The 18513-nt window shown below is 43.5% G+C and overlaps 2 protein-coding genes across 7 annotated transcripts in view; one reads left to right on the plus strand and one right to left on the minus strand.

Annotated features, from left to right (window-relative positions):
• LOC108157844 (protein sprint) overlaps positions 1–18513 on the plus strand; it is a 110001-nt gene that overhangs the window by 39618 nt on the left and 51870 nt on the right. The window contains exons 2-3 of one of the 5 annotated variants that reach the window (XM_033393038.1): positions 844–1007; positions 1063–1211. The exons of 2 other annotated variants lie outside the window; for them this stretch is intronic. In XM_033393038.1, coding sequence (XP_033248929.1) covers positions 1159–1211 — 53 coding nt within the window. In that variant the 5' untranslated portion in view covers positions 844–1007; positions 1063–1158. Of the gene's footprint in view, positions 1–843; positions 1008–1062; positions 1212–9939; positions 10212–12705; positions 12902–18513 lie in introns of those variants that run through there. 2 more of the 5 variants (XM_017290059.2, XM_017290068.2) reach the window with 2 other exon arrangements.
• On the minus strand, positions 15678–17705 carry LOC108157922 (microspherule protein 1-like). Of its 2 annotated transcripts, none has more exons than XM_017290071.2 (2): positions 17582–17705; positions 15678–17127 (listed from the first exon to the last, which is right to left on the minus strand). In XM_017290071.2, exon 2 carries the CDS (start codon positions 16974–16976, stop codon positions 15813–15815), a length of 1164 nt encoding a protein of 387 aa, XP_017145560.1. In that variant the 5' UTR covers positions 16977–17127; positions 17582–17705; the 3' UTR covers positions 15678–15812. The 2 variants fall into 2 exon arrangements, with proteins under 2 accessions (XP_017145560.1, XP_017145567.1); XM_017290078.2 differs by having other exon boundaries at positions 17513–17705.

Raw genomic sequence — 18513 nt, forward strand, 5'->3', positions numbered from 1 at the left:
CTCATGATGGATGGGTGGGCTTAGGCTCCAGTGATATTGAAACTTTAAAGATCTTTTTCCTTGAAGAGTTCCATCAAAACTAAATCCTTTGATGTGCCCCTAGTTGCCTCCACAATCCATCTTCTAAGCCGTTTCTGGTTTCTGATACTGGTTGATCATATTTGTATTAGTCATGATTATTATTGCCATTTCCAGTTTACTGCCTGCAGATCCTGTTCTTCTGGGCCTCTTCTTCTCTGCCTGAAGAACCGATCCTCTGCTTCTGTGAAGAATATGCGTCTTCATGACTCGTTTCTGCAACTTCTAGTCGAGCATCAATTTGCGGTGTCATGCACACGATATGTATGTTGTTTTTATACAATGGATCGTGTTCTTCTGTGCCTCAATATCCTCTGCCTCTTCTTCTCTGCCTTAAGATCCGATCCTCTGCTTCTTCTCTGTCTTAAGATCCGATCCTCTGCTTCTTCTCTGCCTTAAGATCCGATCTTTTGCTTCTTCTCTGCCTTAAGATCCGATCCTCTGCTTCTTCTCTGCCTTAAGATCCGATGCTCTGCTTCTTCTCTGCCTTAAGATCCCATCCTCTGCTTCTCTTTAGCAGCATTCGCTTGGAAACCCACCTCTGGCATAGATAGACCATCATTTTCTTCTTTATGCCTGTCTCCGACTTCTCTTTGTTCCTCCCTCCATCTGGATCTCCTCTCCGTGATCTCCTATGCCTAAGGCCAAGTCAGATAAGACACAAATTAGTCATAATATACAGAGTGCAGATACATATGTATATCGGCTGACGCGTCGCGTATCGAGAAATTGTTTAGTATTTTTATTTTTGCATTTTGTTTCCAGTGTCTGTGCATTATTAAGTGAAAAAGGCGGAAAACCCGGCGAAAAATATACCAATAAAAATAAATAAATACAAGAGCCACCAAGTTCTTGAATCGGCTGCCCCCGGCGTCGCCCCATGTGTGTGGGCGTCCGCCTGCTCCGGGGTCTATCTTCCCTGCACACATGTATGCACACATGTCTATATATGGCGTATATATCTTCTGATTAGTTTAATTAAAGCGTATTTCAATTGGCGCTGTGCCGCAGTGCTGCGCAGTTGTTGTTGCACAACATTTCCTGCCGCCGCACATTGAAAAGGAGGAACGGAACGGAACGATGACGACCAGCAGCCTTGCAAGACAGATACTGGACAAGTTCTTTCCATTTCGGTGAGTGTCAGCAGCCTCCGAGAGGCGACAGGAGCACCCAATGCAAAAATGCAAAAATGCCAAAATGCCAAAAATAAATATGGGTCAGGCAGGCGTCGACAATACTCCTTTACTCCCTCTCCAAACGCCCCAAGTGCCTGGTTGGCTATTTTCGGTTTTTGTTGGGGGGGCCATAAAAACAAAGATGAAGTCGCTGCGAAGCATAGCCCCCGGGGTGTAACGAACCCACAAATACCCTTTAAGATCGAGTCAAAACGAGGCATTTAGGGCCTTACCTATAAAGTATATATCATTCCAGATACATGAACCATATACTCATTAGTATCCAAGGAATTATGGTTAATGATATGGAATCACAGCCTTTTCTTTTATTGGTTTGTTTTTGGAAAGAAACAAAAGACTTTTCACAGAAAAAATTTCTCTGGGGCTTCCAGATATACTCCTATGGCAAGAAGAGTTCCATCTCTCTGGGGCATCCAGATATACTCCTATGGCAAGAAGAGTTCCATATCTATGGGGCTTCCAGATATACTCCTATGGCAAGAAGAGTTCCATATCTATGGGGCTTCCAGATATACTCCTATGGAAAGAGGAGTTCTATCTCTCTGAGGCATCCAGATATACTCCTATGGCAAGAAGAGTTCCATATCTATGGGGCTTCCAGATATACTCCTATGGCAAGAAGAGTTCCATATCTATGGGGCTTCCAGATATACTCCTATGGAAAGAGGAGTTCCATCTCTCTGGGGCATCCAGATATACTCCTATGGCAAGAAGAGTTCCATATCTATGGGGCTTCCAGATATACTCCTATTAAAAGAGGAGTTCCATTCGGGTGAGCAATCTCCATTCTGTGTGTCACTTTGTATGCGAATGGACAGGAAATGCAGACAGCGCTCAACTAGAGCAACGATCGATCGTGATCGCAGAGAGACAGAGACACATAGAGAGAGAAAGGGAGAAGAAGGAAGCGCTTCAACTCGGATAATTGACAAAGATGAATGGAGGATGAATACAGAACCGGAATGTGGTCTCTTCCATCGATTCTTGTCTTGAGACTTAGATGGAGTATGACCTTTTAGGAGAGAATCCTCTCTTCTTGGTTAGGAAAGTGTTTTATAGATCTACTTTGAGGTATTCCCCAAAGCAATCCTTGGATTCTAAAGACCCAAAATATGGACAATAACGATCTTTGAACCAACTTTTTTTAAACTATGAAATGATCTTTTTGAAAGATCTTATTTATCAGAAGTACAGTAAACCTTTTGCTCTCGACATTTAGATGTTCTTCGGAGAGAGAAGATTGCCCCCTCTCTCCTCTCTTTTATTAGTTTCTTTGTCTTGTGTTTACTTTCGTTTGCAGCTGTTTTTTGGGGGGCGTCGCCGACACGTGAAAAATAAACACTTTGGAGGCGACCAAACGGTCGCAGCTGTTTCTTCTCTCCCTCTCTCTCTCTCTCTCTCTCTCTTGAAAGTTTTCTCTGATTTCCTTCTATGAATCGCGGGGAATCTTGGGCCCTCTGCCTGGCGGCAATCCTTTGGCCCTAATAAACATATTTTCTCATTTGCAAAACTCTCGTTTTTCCCCCCCGAAAGCGCTTTTATCGCATGGCTATAATTGTCTTCATAACAATAACACTTTTGACATTAACAACAATGAGGAAAGCGGCGGGAAAGCGGCGGGAAAACGGGCATGCGGGCTGGCGGGGCGGAAAGCTGAAGGGGGAAAATGGCCCAAAGCATTATGACAACAACAATGTCATAATTTTCCACAATAAAAAGTGTTTTTGTTGATTAAATGGCACAGAAGAGTGGAAAAGCGGCAAAGCGGAATGAGAGGGAGGATTGGTGTGGCATGGTGGCATGGTGGCATGGTGGCATGTGGGGGGGGCGGTGGGGGCCTCCGTCTGCTAATTTGCCATTTTTTTGGAAAATGCATAAAAAAGGGAAAACGGGAAAATGCCCCCTCTTTTGAGTCGTTTCTTTGCTTTTCTGGTGTGAAATACCAGAAATGGAATTGCCCATAATTTTATTGCCTTCGTTTAATGTTTTGTTGGCGCTGCCGGATGGAGCGTATAGAGGAGGACGAGAGGTGGCACGAACAAGATGTTGCAGCGCGATCGAACACGCTCTGATACGAGTCCAGGGACGATCCTATAGGGTACAACAAGTTCCAACACGACTCAAGGGCGATCCCATACGATACAACACGACTCAAGACGATCCTTTACGATACAACACGTTCCAGCAGGACTCAAGGGCGATCCTATACGATACAACACGTTCCAACACGACTCAAGGACGATCCTACACGATAAAACACGACGCAGCCAGACTCATGACGATCTGTGACGATGAAGCACTACTCCACAGGATCAAACACTTACAGCTAGTACCCTGGATTTCTGCAGCTTTGCTCAAGAATCATTAGCATCAGATTCAGGCTCCTCTGGAATGTGCAGAACGTTCACTTGTGACTGGCAATCAGCTGATTTTCGGTTTTCCTACCAGCCACTGGTTGTGCTTGTATACCTTTTCGGATCTATCTACAGCTATCTCGATCTGTATCTATCTGTCAGTGGAAATCGTGTTGCCGAAGGTCAGGGTCTTTAGAGTTTCAGATACAGTTACAAATATCTACCTACACAAAAGCTACCTCCCCTTAGAGCCACAAAACTCATCTGATCTTACGCCACATCGATATTTTGTTGAATTCCTTGGTCCTTGGTTCGTTTCATTCAAAGGGAATGTATCCGATCGCTTAGGGGAAATTATGTGTGTCTCAAGGGATAGGGGAGTAGTGCCATTTTTTCTACATTTTTCACTTGTTTTCCAATAGCTACCAGGATTATTCCTTACACTAGATGTCTCCTCAGGTAATCCTCTGCCCAAATGCAGCTTTTGCTTCGAGGGTTTGCCCCTTGAGGCATCCATCGCTTGGACCCAAAACCTTTTGGGGGGCGACTCCCTTGCCCGCTCCATTCCTGGCGGCCAATTCTTTGAAATGCCAGAGAGAGAAAGTTTCGCGAATTTTGTGGCCATTTCCTTCTTTTTTTGTCAGTCTGCATTTCCCATAAAACGTATGCAACATGTGTGTGTGAGATACAATGTTGCATGTGGCACCAGATGTTGATGAACACTCTGTTTGATCATCATATGAGAGTGGGTTTCCACAAAGATTTCATCATCATTTTCTTTGGTCAACGGTTGAATGGTCTCTGGGAAAAACTGTCGGGGGGAAAAACTCTATTGCCCATGATTATTTGTTTATTTTCTCTCTCTCTCTCTATCTCTCTCTCTCTCTCCCTCTGTCTCCTCTCTTTATAACACTCTCTTTTCCCTTTACCAATTTGCTGGCAGCCATGGCTCTGGTCTCTTTTTGGTTCCTGTGGCAACTTTCGCTTGGAAATTTATTAATTTATCCTCGGGGAGCAATAGTTCGATGCCCCACCCCCCTCCCCCCCTCCTGACAGGTCAGCACTTGCTCCTCCTGTCCACCGCAGGACCTTCAGATACTTTTTTTCCTTTTTTGCGGGGGCGGTCTCTTGTTTCTTGCTTCTGTTTCAACTTCAAATGCTGTTAAGATACTTTTTTCCCTGTTGTTGTTTGTTTCTGTTTTCCCTACTCCTCAAGTGTATGGATGGATGGGGGAGTGTGTGGTCGGGGGGGTGTCCAAAAGGACGGTAGCATTATTTAATTACAGGACTACAGTTGTCCTGGATATTGTTTTTTTTTTTTGTTGTTTTCTGTCGCGCAAGTCGTAAAAATATTTTTAAGCTCAAGGGGCATGGGGCAGAGTTCGTGGATGTCCTGCCAATTGCTTGACCCCATCAATGGCCTCTGGGAGCCTCAAAACAATTTTCGAGAATTTTTACGAAAAACTTTTTAATTATTTGAAGCAAGTGTTTTTTGGTTTTTTTTTCTTTGGTCGTGGAAATTCAATTAATGTCAATTTTTTTTCTTTTTCTTCTCTTTGCAGGTGAGTTTTTCTATCGGTCTATCGGTGGATAAGGTGAATCGAAAGGGATTCGCTGAAGCTAAAAGAAATCGAAAAGTGTATCGAATTTACAGTGATATCGTGCGTTTATCGAACGGTAATCGATGGCGGTTCAGCTCTAAAAATTAGCCAGTAATCGGTTATCGATAAATCGAATACTGATTGTACGTAAGTGATCGATAAAAACTGTCTATTTATTAATTTATCGCTTTTTGGTGAAGGAGCCACCAAAATAGGAGCTCATCGATTGAAGTGAAGCACAGAATACATCAGTGGATAATTCTTTTTACGTAAATTAGGTACTAAACTATCGATTAATTATCGAACAGCAAACGAATGCATTCGTTGGGATATTCAAATAATTAAAGAATATTTTTTAATTTGGATTCTAATTTGGACTATTGCCATACCCAATAATTATGTGTAATTGAATACATGATGTGGGCTATCGTTTATCGTTTAATAATCGATAATTCAGAGATCGGCTCATTGGATATCCCCCCCATCATTCTCATGTTATCCACTGCCTTATCTTTTCACTCCAATTTGAGAGACACACACTGTTTGTTCATGTGTGTCCATGTTGCAGGCATCATCTTGTATGACAAGTGCAGTCGGATTTTTGGATTTTCCTCAAGATTCGCCTCGAGTTATATACACACAGACATTTTCCTTATTTCTTTTGTTGCTTTCCAAACATTTCTCGTTTCTCGGTTCTCCGATTTGACAGTTTGTTTACAATACGAGAATATGCTGCCAGAGGGTGGAGTGTGGGAGTGGGAGTGGAGTCTCCACTGCGTCTGGCAGCTCCTCCATGCCGCATGCGGGCGTGGTGGGTGGTGGGCTCTTGTCATCGCCGGACGTGGGGGGCGGGGGCCGGGGGCCGGGAAGCTGCCTGCCCAATTATGTCAGAAAAAGGCAAACTCAAGTGCAGATGTGAACTTTGGTCTGGAATCTCTACAGACCACAAGCGAATGGAGGAGGGCTGCAATTCCTCCACTACTTTATCCCCCCCATTGAAACGATTTAATTTTCAATTTGATTTAATTGGATTAAACATTTTGTTATGACATTTATACCTATCTTTTTACTCGTCAAAGTATGATTGATTAGGATTTTAGGTACCAATTCTTCGCAGAAAAGTTTCTGATTTTCAGATCCGATTTTTATGAGAGTTTATCAAAGACCAGGGTGAAAATACCAGAAAATATCACAAATAATACATAGAAATACCATAAAATACCAGAATACATACTTAAGATATCAGAAACTACCTGAATATACATTTAAATACCAGACAATAACAGAAGAAATACAGAAAATATCAGAATAAATACACAAAAATACCATATATGACCAGAATATAATGAAAAGTTAAATAAAATACCTACATAAATAGAATAAATACCAATGGCACCTTAAAGATACTATAAACTACTCAATAAAAACCAGAAAAATACCAAAAAAATACTAGAAAATACATTTAAATAAGGAATTGAACAGCCCATTTGTATGATTCCCCAGGCAGAAACGCCTAACCGACCGAGAGGCGCTGCCGCATGGCGCGCGACATGCGATGAAAGCGCTTAATGAGCATAATATTTGCACAACAATGCCAGACGGGGCCATGCCATTTCTATTGCCTCTTTTGGAGACCGACCATTTCATGGCCATTAAAATATCTTTGCGGTGGCATTTGCTTCTGCAATTGTTCTCCTCCAGAATCGTCGCTCTCATTTGGTGTTGCTGTTGTTGCTGCTGTTAATAATTAATCATTTGGCCTTAAAAACCAAAAACCAGAAACGCAAACCCCAGAAATATGCACATTATGTGGTCTAAAAGTCCAAGTCAGAGCCGTCGGAAGAAGGGATAGGGAGTGGGAGATGGAATGCGTGTCCCATGGAAAACCCCCCCGGAAAAGGCAGAACAGAAACCGATATAAATTGCATTATGGGCAAATTAATTGTTTTTACCGGCCATGCTGGAGGTGGGGGGGGAGGCATGGGGATGCCCAAACATTAATAGCCAACCCCGGGAACCGAAATCAAACCCTCCCCCCTCCTGGCAGCGAGCGAGAGGCAGAGAGCGAAGGCCCAAGGACATTAATAAGGCCCAAAGGATGTGGTGACATTAATTGCACAACGTAGGCCGGGGGACACTGGCCGTGGAATAAGGGGTAGTCGGGGGGAGGGGGGAGGGCGGTTACAGCCATTACATTTCCATATAAATATTTATCGCCTGGTGATAATGCCTCCAGGGATGGAGATTCGATTCATAGTCGAAGGCGTGTGAGGAGATTGTGTCTGCGGGAGAGAGAGAGAGAGAGCCTGTCGATAGTTTTTCAATTTATGTTGGGGGTCGAATAACGGCATAAACCGTGTGCTGCTCATGCCCCTTAGTTCTATTGCATTTTCTCATGCCACGTTGACACGTGACTGGAAAACCTATCCAACCTCTCTCTCTCTCTCTCTCTCCCCCTCCTCTTTTCCGTCTTGCAAATTATAATTTAAGCAAAGCCTTTTACCCCCCACCCACTGCCAAAAACATCTGTCTAAGCAGAAAGCTGTGCTCAAAAGCTCATTCATTATATTAATTAATAATTGTGCGAGCATTAATTCTGATTTATTTGTCGCAAAAACCCTCCACGGAATGCGATTGCGCAATTTGTCAACTGGGCAAAGGATGCGGGACAAAACATTCCTGCCCCTACGCCCTGCAGTCAGAAAATACAAAAAACAAAACACAAGAAAAGCAAAAGCAAAAGCAACAGCTGGTCGATCTCTCCCTCCCACAGCTGGTGTATCTCTGCCCGCTCTCTCTCTCTCCCACTAGCAACCCATCCCACTCTCTCTCTCTCTCTCGCTCTGCTTCCCCGCAACCTGCTTGATCGGTCGAGGCCATGCTTCAATGTAAAAGAATACCGCAACAAGAGAAAGAACAAGAAGAACAGTGGGCCAGCATCGACGAAGCGAAAAACAAAGGCGGCGGCGCAACAATAAAAACAAAACGATCAAGACACACAAAACGCAGGCAGGAAGATGGTCGAAGCTGTCGATACCCTTGCGAGTCCAATGGAAAGTCGATGTGGTATAAGAATTCCAAAAGTCATCAAAAGCTAATATCCCCACTACAAGTGTAAAACAACAACAGAAAGCAACTTTTGTGTAGCTTTGCGCGGGGGTGGGTGGCGGGGAATGCGTAGGGCTCTCCCACGTTCAAGTTGCCATGACAATGCCCACACACAAACACAAACACACACACAGGCGAACAGAAATACGTTCCACTTCCTTGGCAAGCTGGCGATCGGCTCTGTTGTGTTGCTCGCTTTGTTTTGTCGCTCGCTCGTTCTCTTGTCTTCTCTCTTGCGCTGGCGCGCCCCCTCGCACACGCTTCGTTGAGCTTTTTGGCCAACGACAGCGACGTCGCTGCATTCGTTACACTCAACAACATACGAAACGAGTGAACATTTAAAGAGCAAACTAAAGTGGATGCCATAAAATGCAGTGAACAGCAAAAAAAAAGGTTTGTTCAACGGTGTACGCATAAAAATGCATGGGATCCAAGCGAGTCGTCAAGCAATGTAAAAGGGGGTCGAGGCAGTAAGGTGAAGTACCGCACCGATCGCGCGGCCTCGCCTTGCTTGTGGCCTGCCTGTCCCTCTTTTGCTTCTTCTTTTAATACACACACAGACTTCTTCGTTTTCTTGCACACACCCCACACCCCCTCATTCGTAACAGTCATCAATGCGCGCTGCCTCTGTCACTGTTTTTGGGTGCGTTTGCAGTGCGTCTTTTAATAGTTGTGTGTGGATGCCGCGTTTAATGTGGCTGCTGTCGAAAATGGTGGGTGGGGGAGGGCTATGTGGCTCGAGGCCTGCATTGCAGTTGACCAAAAACAATGCAACAGCTTTGTTGCTGCTGCTGCTGTGTTTTTTTTTTGTTTTGTTTTTGTTTGTGATTCTGATCAAACCGCAATGCGATCTCTTTCCCTCTCTCACACACACAAACAGTCCACATGTTTATTTCCCCTGTGAAACCCCCCCCCTTCATTTGCGCAATTTACTTGCATGCAGTCGCGGAGTCCACAGCTTTATGCTGTAACTGTATATGTGGGCAGCATCCACTGCCAACGCAGCGCCAGCAAACTCGTTCCACATCGACAGCATCAACAGAGGCGCACCACATGTTTCAGTGCCGCACAGTGGAGCCTTCGGCCATGGCAACTTGCTAAATTAACAACATCTGAGTGTTATTAGAATCATACATGACATCGTTTACCTGAAAGATGGGAGTATGCGCATAGAAATAAAGCAATTGATGCGTACATTCCACTAAAAATTTGATTTTCTTAAAGTTTCCATTGGAATTCTCTATCAGATGCGTATTTAACATGCATTCAAAGTTAATTACTTCACCCACTGTGCGACGGCCCACACAGCACACGTAGTGCGAGACAGACAGAGATAGCGATAACCAGAGAGCGGTCAACTCAGAGAGAGCGAGCGTAAGCATATCAGAGAGCAGGGTATACTACAACGAAGGTTTGGTATCCATCTGACACTTTTGTATGGTCTGTAGTGCCATCACCTCTCTCAATGTCTACTATCCGAGAAATAAATGGTAGGGCTTTAGCCATTCTCCCCTTTTCTTTTGAGTTTTCTGCTGAAGAAACACACGTGCGCATTAGCATGTACATGTGTATATGTCGTGTCACTGAAATCGGTCACGAAACGGTGAGCTCTCTTGCACTGCCTTACCTTATCATAAATGTGCCCTGCGCTTGAGAGAGCTTCAGATTCAGCCAACCGGCTGTGCTTACTCCCTTACGCCTGGGCTCTCCCGCTTTTGGGGCTGCTGCTGCTGCTGCTACTCTGGGGCTTTGCCATGTCGCTGCCGCTGTCGCTGTCGCTGCCACTGTCTCTTTTGCGCCGTCGATTCGTTCGGTTCGTTCGTCCGCGCGGTTTCTACGCTCAATTTTCGATGCGATTTCGCGAATTTAGTGTTGTAAGTCTCGTTCGCGGCATTTTTTTTGCTATTCTTTTTGTTATTGTTATTTGTTAACATGTGTTTGTGTCTTTTAATGCGCCAGTGTGTGTGTGTGTTTATGTGTGCAAGAAGCAAACGATAAGGGAACCCAGTCAAAAACAAACAACAAACTAAATGCCAAATAAAAACTCAATTTTTAATTATTTTATGATTAAAAAAAGCTTTTCGTTTCTATGCGTGTATGTGTGTGTGTGTGGAGCATTTATTTTATTTGAATTCTCTTCAAAATGTAAAAAGAAAAACAAACATAATATCAAAGAAAAACAAAAGAAGTAGAGGATGAAAATAACAACAAAAATGGGCAAAACGCGGCTTTTGCTACGCTGCCGTTGCCGCTGCTCCCCGTCGCTGGCGCTGCCGCTGCCTCTGTTTTGTTTGTGTTTTCGTTTGTTTTTTGGCGCTGCTCGAAGCGGTTTTTGTATTTTACGATACCCTGTATGTTTGTTCCCTGTCGGGGTATATGAGTGCCCGTTGAGGCTCCCAGGGAATGTCCTCCGATCAATCTCTTAATCTTGGATTGATTTCCAAACAAAGGGTACCCCTTGAGTCGCAATTTCAACTATTTTTCTCTTGATGTTTGTTTTGGTTTCAGTTTCCATTTTGCAGCACACGAATTTTCGCAATAAATGCAAATTAAGCTACAAAAAACGTTTCGTCGTTTAGGATTTCTTTTTGGTTCATTTTTCATTTATTTGTTGTTATTATTTTGTGTGCTTGCTGGCCCGCGGCGGAATGTGTGTCGTACATTGTTCGGTGGGGACGGTGGGGGGAGGCACGGCACTGACTCACCTCCGAGTCAGTCAAAGATTCTTCGGAATTATCGCAACTATCTTTGGGCGCGAGAACAAAAAAGATCCCCCCCCCATATATGGTTACTCTTTTGTGCTCTGTGGCTTTGCGATTTGGGAATTTCTTTGTTATTTGAGAGGGTGCTCTTCAAGAGTACTATAATACCCACCATATAAGCCATTTTATCCACATATTTGGGCTTTATTTTATGTGCAATTATCAACCAAATGGGAAATAGATCCATGAGAGATCCGTTTTACTCCACTTTCATTCTTGGAAATTTATTCGTTTTTGATAATTCCCAAAAGCTTTACTTTTCTCGACTTTCCTTGGAAAAATCAGAGCCCCTTCAGAGGGAGACAACATTTCTTCATATTCATAATAAGTATTTTCGTATAGGCCACAAATAGATGTGTACGAGTGTATCGGAACTTAATATTCTCTGGGGGCACTCTTTCCTCTCTGCCCTCTCCCTCTATCTCTCCCAATGCGAGGGGATCATTAGCAAATCAATTTTCAACAACAAATGTGACAACACTTTGGGGTCTGTAGAGGGAAGTGCCAACATGTGCAACACCCCCCCCCCCCCCCCCCACACTCGCTTTTCCTACCCTTTCGCTACATCTCTTCTCGTGTTTCTCTCTTTTCTCTTCACTTGCCAACAGTTTAATGGTGCACAACGAGGGGGGGAGAGGGAGAGAGAATGAGAGAGAAGTTGCTGTTGTTTTTTTTTACTGCGGATGGACAGGGGGAAACGCTGGACCACTTGCGGCAAATTTGTATTAACTGTAAATGAAGAAAACACATGAGATATCGGGAAGACAGCAACAACAAAAAAAAACCACACAAACACATGCAAAATGCAGTTAGCCAGTTAGCGGTTTTTCTGCTGCTCTTCAGAGACGGCAAAAGTCGCTAGTGTGCGAATGGTGCTAGAATTTGGGGCTGCAAAAGTCGCAGAGGCTAGAATTTGAGGCTGCAAAAGTCGCAGAGGCTAGAATTTGAGGCAGTAAAAGTCCTAAATACCTGAATTTAATGCTTCAAAAGTCGCTAACAAAACGCTGAAGCGATTTTTTATATTCTTCCAATCAAAGAAGGAAAAGCTCTCCAAAAAGACACTGAAGCGATGTTCGATCCTGCAAATGCTTCAGGCTGCAAAGACCTCTAAAAGCGGTATTCATTCCTCTAGGAATTTAAGACTGCAAAAGCAGCTAAAGAATCGCTGGGTCTGCAAAAGTCGCGTAGGAAACGCACTCAAATGCACTCGGACAGCCTTTCAAACGCGGTTTTTAACGCTATCAAAACGCTCGTAAAGCGCAATAGCAACTCTTTCAGCTCTCAAAAGCCCTTAAGGGAAAAAAAACAATTTTGAAAGTATTTTGGTTGATTTTTTTTTTTTCGTTGAAACGCTCGAATGAATTTTTCATTTTATTTGCATAGGGCCAGTGGCAGTGGCAGAGGAAATGCAAGAGCGGCAGCGGGGCCGGCAGCGGCGCCGGCAGCAGTTGTCATGGCAACAACAATTTTGATTGAATCGAGTGGTGATTGAGTGCGCTGAATGAATGATTGAGTGTGCAATCTGCTTTTAAATATTTCCTGTAAAATTAATGAAAAATTTTGCTTTTATTTTCAACAAAAAAAAAAACCCTCTTCAAATAAAAAGTGCCAACTATGAAAATGCCAGTGAAAATGTGCTTAATCATGCACAAGGTTGCATTTTAAACAATTTACAAAAAACATTTCCGCCGCCAAAGGTACGTGTCGTCTGCGAGAAAGCAGGAACGAGAGTAAGCGAGAGAGAGAGAGAGAGAGAGGGAGAGAACAACACACAAGAAAAAAAGCCAAAAACTTTTTCTCATGTAAGTAGAGAAAAAAAAAAACACGAAAATTATTATGCTATCAACTCAAAAGAAGGAAAAACTGCACTCAAAAATGAAGAAAAAAGTTTAACACTCTTTTGTGGCACTCTTTGGGGGAAGTAGAAGGTGCTGTGGCACTCTTTGGGGGAAGATCATAAAAGGTAGGCAATGCTGTAGAAGCAATGCCCGTCTTCTGAGGGGAGAGAATACCAGAAAGAGGATCCTCAAGAAGCAATGCCCGAAAACCCCCCACAGGTGTATGTTCCCTATGTATTTACAGGGTATCCATCAATGGAGTGTTTTGACCTCTGCCAGTCGCGACCTGAAAAACCGATAAGAAGGAAATAATTTTCTTGGGAAACTTCTCTAAGAGGGAGCCCTGCCATCGATGAAGCAACGACGCTGACAATTTGTTTGTAATTTGTTTGTTTGTCGCCCCATGCCCCCCCCGGTCCCCGCCCCCTTTTGTATGCCTCATTCCTTATCTATCAATTCGCTGAGCACACAGATGGAATGGAAGTGATTTCTTGAAAGTAAATCGTTGGGGCAGCCGCGGGGCAAAACTCTCTGAAAAGTCAACAAAAGTCCATAATATTGCAGTTCCTTATCTGTGGCCTTTGGGGGAGGGGGGGGAAGGCAGTTTTTGGACTTTCGTTTTCGTCGGCCCACACCTGCTGCCGGTCTTATCGCCCCACCCCTACCCCCACTCTCTCCCACTTGGAGTCGCCACCAATCGAAGATTACGAAAGGGAATTTCTCGTTTATCGTTTATATTTCATGGAATCGTTTAAGTAATCGTAATTGTCGTTCATTTAACTTGTTCTTTTTTTTTTCTTTTTTTTTTTTTTTGGGGGGGGGGAGCATCAATTTTGAAATTGTTTGAATAATCATTTTCTATGACTTTCAATTGGAATCGAATCAAGAATGAAATCTGAAACGATAAAGCTGGAAAATAACGGATAAATAAATATATGATATTTCAATTAATTTTATCCATTTTTGGGACTAGGGTTTACAAATATTTTACTCCGAATTATATGTAAGAGGCGCCGCCCCTGCCTCATCGGATGTTGTCTGAATATTTGCCATAAATAATTATACAAATAATATACAGATATATTTTTGCAGTTTTTGTAGTTTTTATAGTTTTTAGTTCTGCTAATACGCGCTTTTACTGCATTTAATAAGCTATCGGTGTATTAAATAAGCTGGGCGTTGTATGTAATTAGCTGTTTTTTTGTATGAAATAAGCTGTGAGTGTGTGTGTTTTGTATATATAGGTGTATGTAATAAGCTGTGTGTGGTATATAGGTGTATGAAATAAGCTGTCTCTGTTGGATATATGTAGGTGTATGTAATAGGCTGTCTCTGTTGGATATAGGTGTATGTAATAAGCTGTGTATTGCATTTAGGTGTATGTAATAAGCTGAGCGTATACATATATGCCTGCAATAAGCTCTGTGTGTGTGGGTGTGGAGGAGTGTGCATACAATAAATTGAATAATAATAAAACCCAACAAAAAAATGTACCCAAAATCAATGAAGAAATTCCATTTATGGGCCGTACTCTTCCGATCGAGATAGAGAGAGAGAAATCTCTTGGTGCAATGCAACAAGCCGGATGGTGGAAGGCAGAAAGGGGAAAAATTGAAGACGGATTGACCAAGAGAAACGGAGATAAAGAGGAATAGGGCTAGAATACAGCTCAATTCTTTCATTTTTGCATTTATTCTTTTACTTTTTGGCTTCCACATCCGTTCGTTTTGGGAGAATTTTGCGTGCTTTTTCTTTCTCTTTCTTTTGCTTTCGAACAAGACGATGACGCGCCACAAATTGCCGGAGTATTGCGCTTAATGGGGGGGGGGGACGAAAAAGAGCTGATGATTTGCAACGGCGACGGTTGTCGTTGGCAACATTTAATCAAAGCGAAGAAAGAAGAAACGCAACGCAACGAAAACGAAGCCAAGTGGAAGGGAAGCCAAAAGACAAAGCAAACTTCTTATTCTTTTTGTTGTTGTTTTTGTGTGATGCTAATGATAGTTCCAGGCCAGACCCCAGTCCCATATCCCCAAAAGATACACAATTGTTGGGGGGTTAAATCTATCTTTGACGGATGTGTGTGTGTGTGTGTGTGTGTGTGTGGGATGATGCCACCCTCAGCGAAAAAAGGGCATACAAATTGAGCAATAAACAGAATGCACTTTGATTTCTACTTGAATGTATTCAATATTTCAATATTTTATCTAAAAATAATAGTCAAATATTTAAGAATAAATAGAATCGATTTAATTTGTTCGAAATATATTTATTTTGTATAGTATTTATTTTCATATTATTTTATTTTAAATATTTAATTTAAAAATAAAAGTAAAACGTTTAGAATATATAAATAAATCAAATCAATTCAATTTGTATGAAGTATATTTTTTCTCTTTTAAATATGAAATATATTTCTAATTGTTTTATTTTCAATATTTAATCTAAAATTAAAAATAAAAACATTTTAATAAAAAAAAAATCAATTCAATTTATAGGAATCTTATTTTTCGTTTAAATATAAAATATATTTCAATTAATATATATTTTTATATTTTATTTATTTTAAACGTTCAGTCGAAAAACAAAAAAATTCAAACAAATAGAATCAATTATAGCAAATATTTTTCTCTTTTATATATGAATTATATTTCCATTAATATATATTTTCTTATTATTTTAATTTAAATATTTTATTTAAAAATAAAAAATAAAACGTTTTAAAATCAATTAAATTTGTAGGAAGTATATTTTGTCTTTCAAACATGAAATATATATTCAATAATTGGTATACATTTTCATATTATTTTATTTGATTTTAGCTTCTTTATTTATCGTGCTTTTGAGGCAATGCATGACCATCTGGCTCCCTCCTTCAGATCAGATTCTGGTTGGGGCTTAACTGGAACGGCTCCGATGTCTTGGCGCACTGGAGGCGTGCGGCCTCGACGGCTTTGTGGTTAACGATGAACGTGAAGGTCAGGCCGCATATCTTCACCAGCATGTTGTCCTCGAGCCGTGTCGTGTGGCCGGTTAGCAGGGGCTGGCCCTGCACAAAGATGGTCCGCTTGCCGGCATTGGCCACGAGGATGATGCCGTCGTCGCGCAGCCGAATGGTGCCCTGGAGACGGGACACCTTCTCGGCGGCACCCTCCAGCCCGAGGTCAATGTCCACCCTCCAGGCGGAACCCTCATTGCCGTCCCGGCCGAAAGTGACCTCCGGATGCTGGATCAGAAAGCGCACCCGATGGCCGCACAAGCAGGCAATCGTGTTGCTGTCCAGCTCCCGGGGACCGCGGCCGCAGTCGACCAGGACGGACCGACGGGACAGTTCGTTCTCCAGCAAACGGATCGAACGCCTGTTCCGGCGGCTCCGGAGCTCCAGCTCGGCCTCCAGCTCGGCCTCCAGCCACTCGTCGACGGGCTGGTGGACATCGACATTGAAGGCCTCCTCCTCGGCCTCGGAGAAGCTCTGCAGATGGAGCGGCTCTTCGCCTGCCGGCGGGATCTCCTGGTCGGGCAGCAGCATATACCTCCGGAGATCCCGCCAGTACGTTTGCAGATAGTGGGCCGTGCGTTCACGCAAAAAGACGGCCGCATTCTGATCGATCAGCTCCTGAAACCGCCCCAGTGTGGGCGACTCCGTGCTCTTGACCCTCATGATGACTTCCTCCTCCTCCGGACTGAGTACCGCCTGGCCCCTGACGCTGGCCACCGTCTCCGGGTGGAGCTTCTCGATGCGCGACATGGCCGTCTTCGAATCCTTGGACGAGTAGAGCAGCGCCAGCCAGCGCCGATGGACCTCCTTCAGGGAGAACGCGCACGAGAATTTGCACACACTATGCACGATCTTGATGTCGTTCACCCGGTCCATGGCCGTCAGCAGGGACAGGTCGTCGATCGGCATCCAGCGGTTGGTCTTTCGGCTCTTCTTGCCTCCCGCCCTGGCGCGTGGCGTCATTTTCTTTATGGGACGCAGCTCCATCACTTTTTCATCGGATAAATCCATATCCTCGCGCTTGAATTTCGACAGCGACATTTTCCACACAAGATCCAAAAACAAAGAGCAACAAATTATCGCCAATAGCTTCGCAGCGGATTGCCTTTTCCAATTTGGTTTTATGCAACTTTTTTTTGCGTTTCTCTTAGAACTGACGCTCTTTTTTCTGCTGACCAATGCCAAAACAGTGCTGTAAAGAACGGCAAAACGTTTTAGTGTTGTTGGATTGTCAAATATTAAGTCTCTCTCGCTCTCTCTCTCGCTCTCTCTCTCGCTCTCTCTCTCACTCTCTCTCTCGCTCTCCGACTTTATTCGCTTTATTGAATGCAAAAACGCTTTAAGGGCCTTGTATTATCGGACGAAATAAACTTTAAAATGTCTCCTTCAATAGCTTTAGGTTTTTCGGTCTTTGGACGGTTTCCATGGGTGTTTTTTTTCATTACACAAAGAAATTGAAAGCAGGCCAGAGTTATTTTGGCGAAAAAAGGGTATCCAGAACAATCCAGAACGCTTGTCCCTTCGAGAGCCGCAAGAGAGAGGGAGGGAAAGAGAGAGAGATAGTGGATGGTCCTCACCACAGCGGATGGCGTCACTTGTTAACGAATTTTCAGCTTGCATTTGCGTTCCACCCCAAAAATACTGACCTTGAATTGTGGAAAACCTTTGAAAAGTTGATTGCAAATTTCTGTAAGTTTTTTTTTGCACGATTTTAGCAAATTTTTGGTTGCGACTGAACGACACGTCGTCTCTGCCATGAAATGTCAAACAGAAAGAAAGTGTGGCCAGGTCCAGGGTCTCCTTTTAAACACCAAACCGGTATTTACTTTGTCAACACTAGACTTCAAAGTGGAAAATACATTTATGCATAGATTTTTTGTTTCGAGGATTCCAAGGCGCAACCTTTGATGGATTCCCCCCCTCCCTTTTGTGCCATTTGGTGGCAGAAAATGTTCATTTTCCTTGGACTAAATGAAGCGTTTAATACACTCCCCCCCATTGGGAATCCTACTCTCTTGGGGGCGTGGGGCCACATAAAAATATATACAAATTGATTATAATCTTTCTCTTCCTCGCGGGGAAAGGCCAGCATTAAAATTGAAAGTTAAACTTTTGCTGTTGTGGGGTAGGGGTGGGGGGGAGTTGGGCGTGTGTGCGGTGGACCGGGAAAAATGGCTGTGAAAATGAGAAAATCTCAGAGAAAAGAAATGTCAACGAGCGTGAAAATTGAATTGCGGGATCCGCAGGAGGGTCGCGGGCGGCGGGCGGAGGGCAATAAAATTAAACGAACGGCAACGGCACACACTCGATGGAGGGGGGGGCCACAAACACAGATCCTGGGTGTCCGTTCGTTTAGGGGAAATTTTACTGAAATATTGATATGCCCCGCCCCCCCGCCCTCTATGGGTGCCATGCTCTGGCTATGCCCCACCGTATTTAGAGCGACGTTGCCGCATTTCTATTATGCTGCCTGCCCCTTGAATTATGCCGCCAACTGCCGATTGATTTGCTGTTAAGTGGCGCAAACAAAGGGGGGGAGGGGGATGGGGCCAGGCAAGAGTTCCCTGGTTACCTGGCA

Source organism: Drosophila miranda, chromosome XL (assembly GCF_003369915.1).
Source record: "Drosophila miranda strain MSH22 chromosome XL, D.miranda_PacBio2.1, whole genome shotgun sequence".
In the NCBI taxonomy this organism is placed as follows: Eukaryota; Metazoa; Arthropoda; class Insecta; order Diptera; family Drosophilidae; genus Drosophila; species Drosophila miranda.

Bases quoted from the DNA above. Each gene is read 5' to 3' on its own strand.
- LOC108157922 (XM_017290071.2), bottom strand. From the start codon at position 16,976: ATGTCGCTGTCGAAATTCAAGCGCGAGGATATGGATTTATCCGATGAA.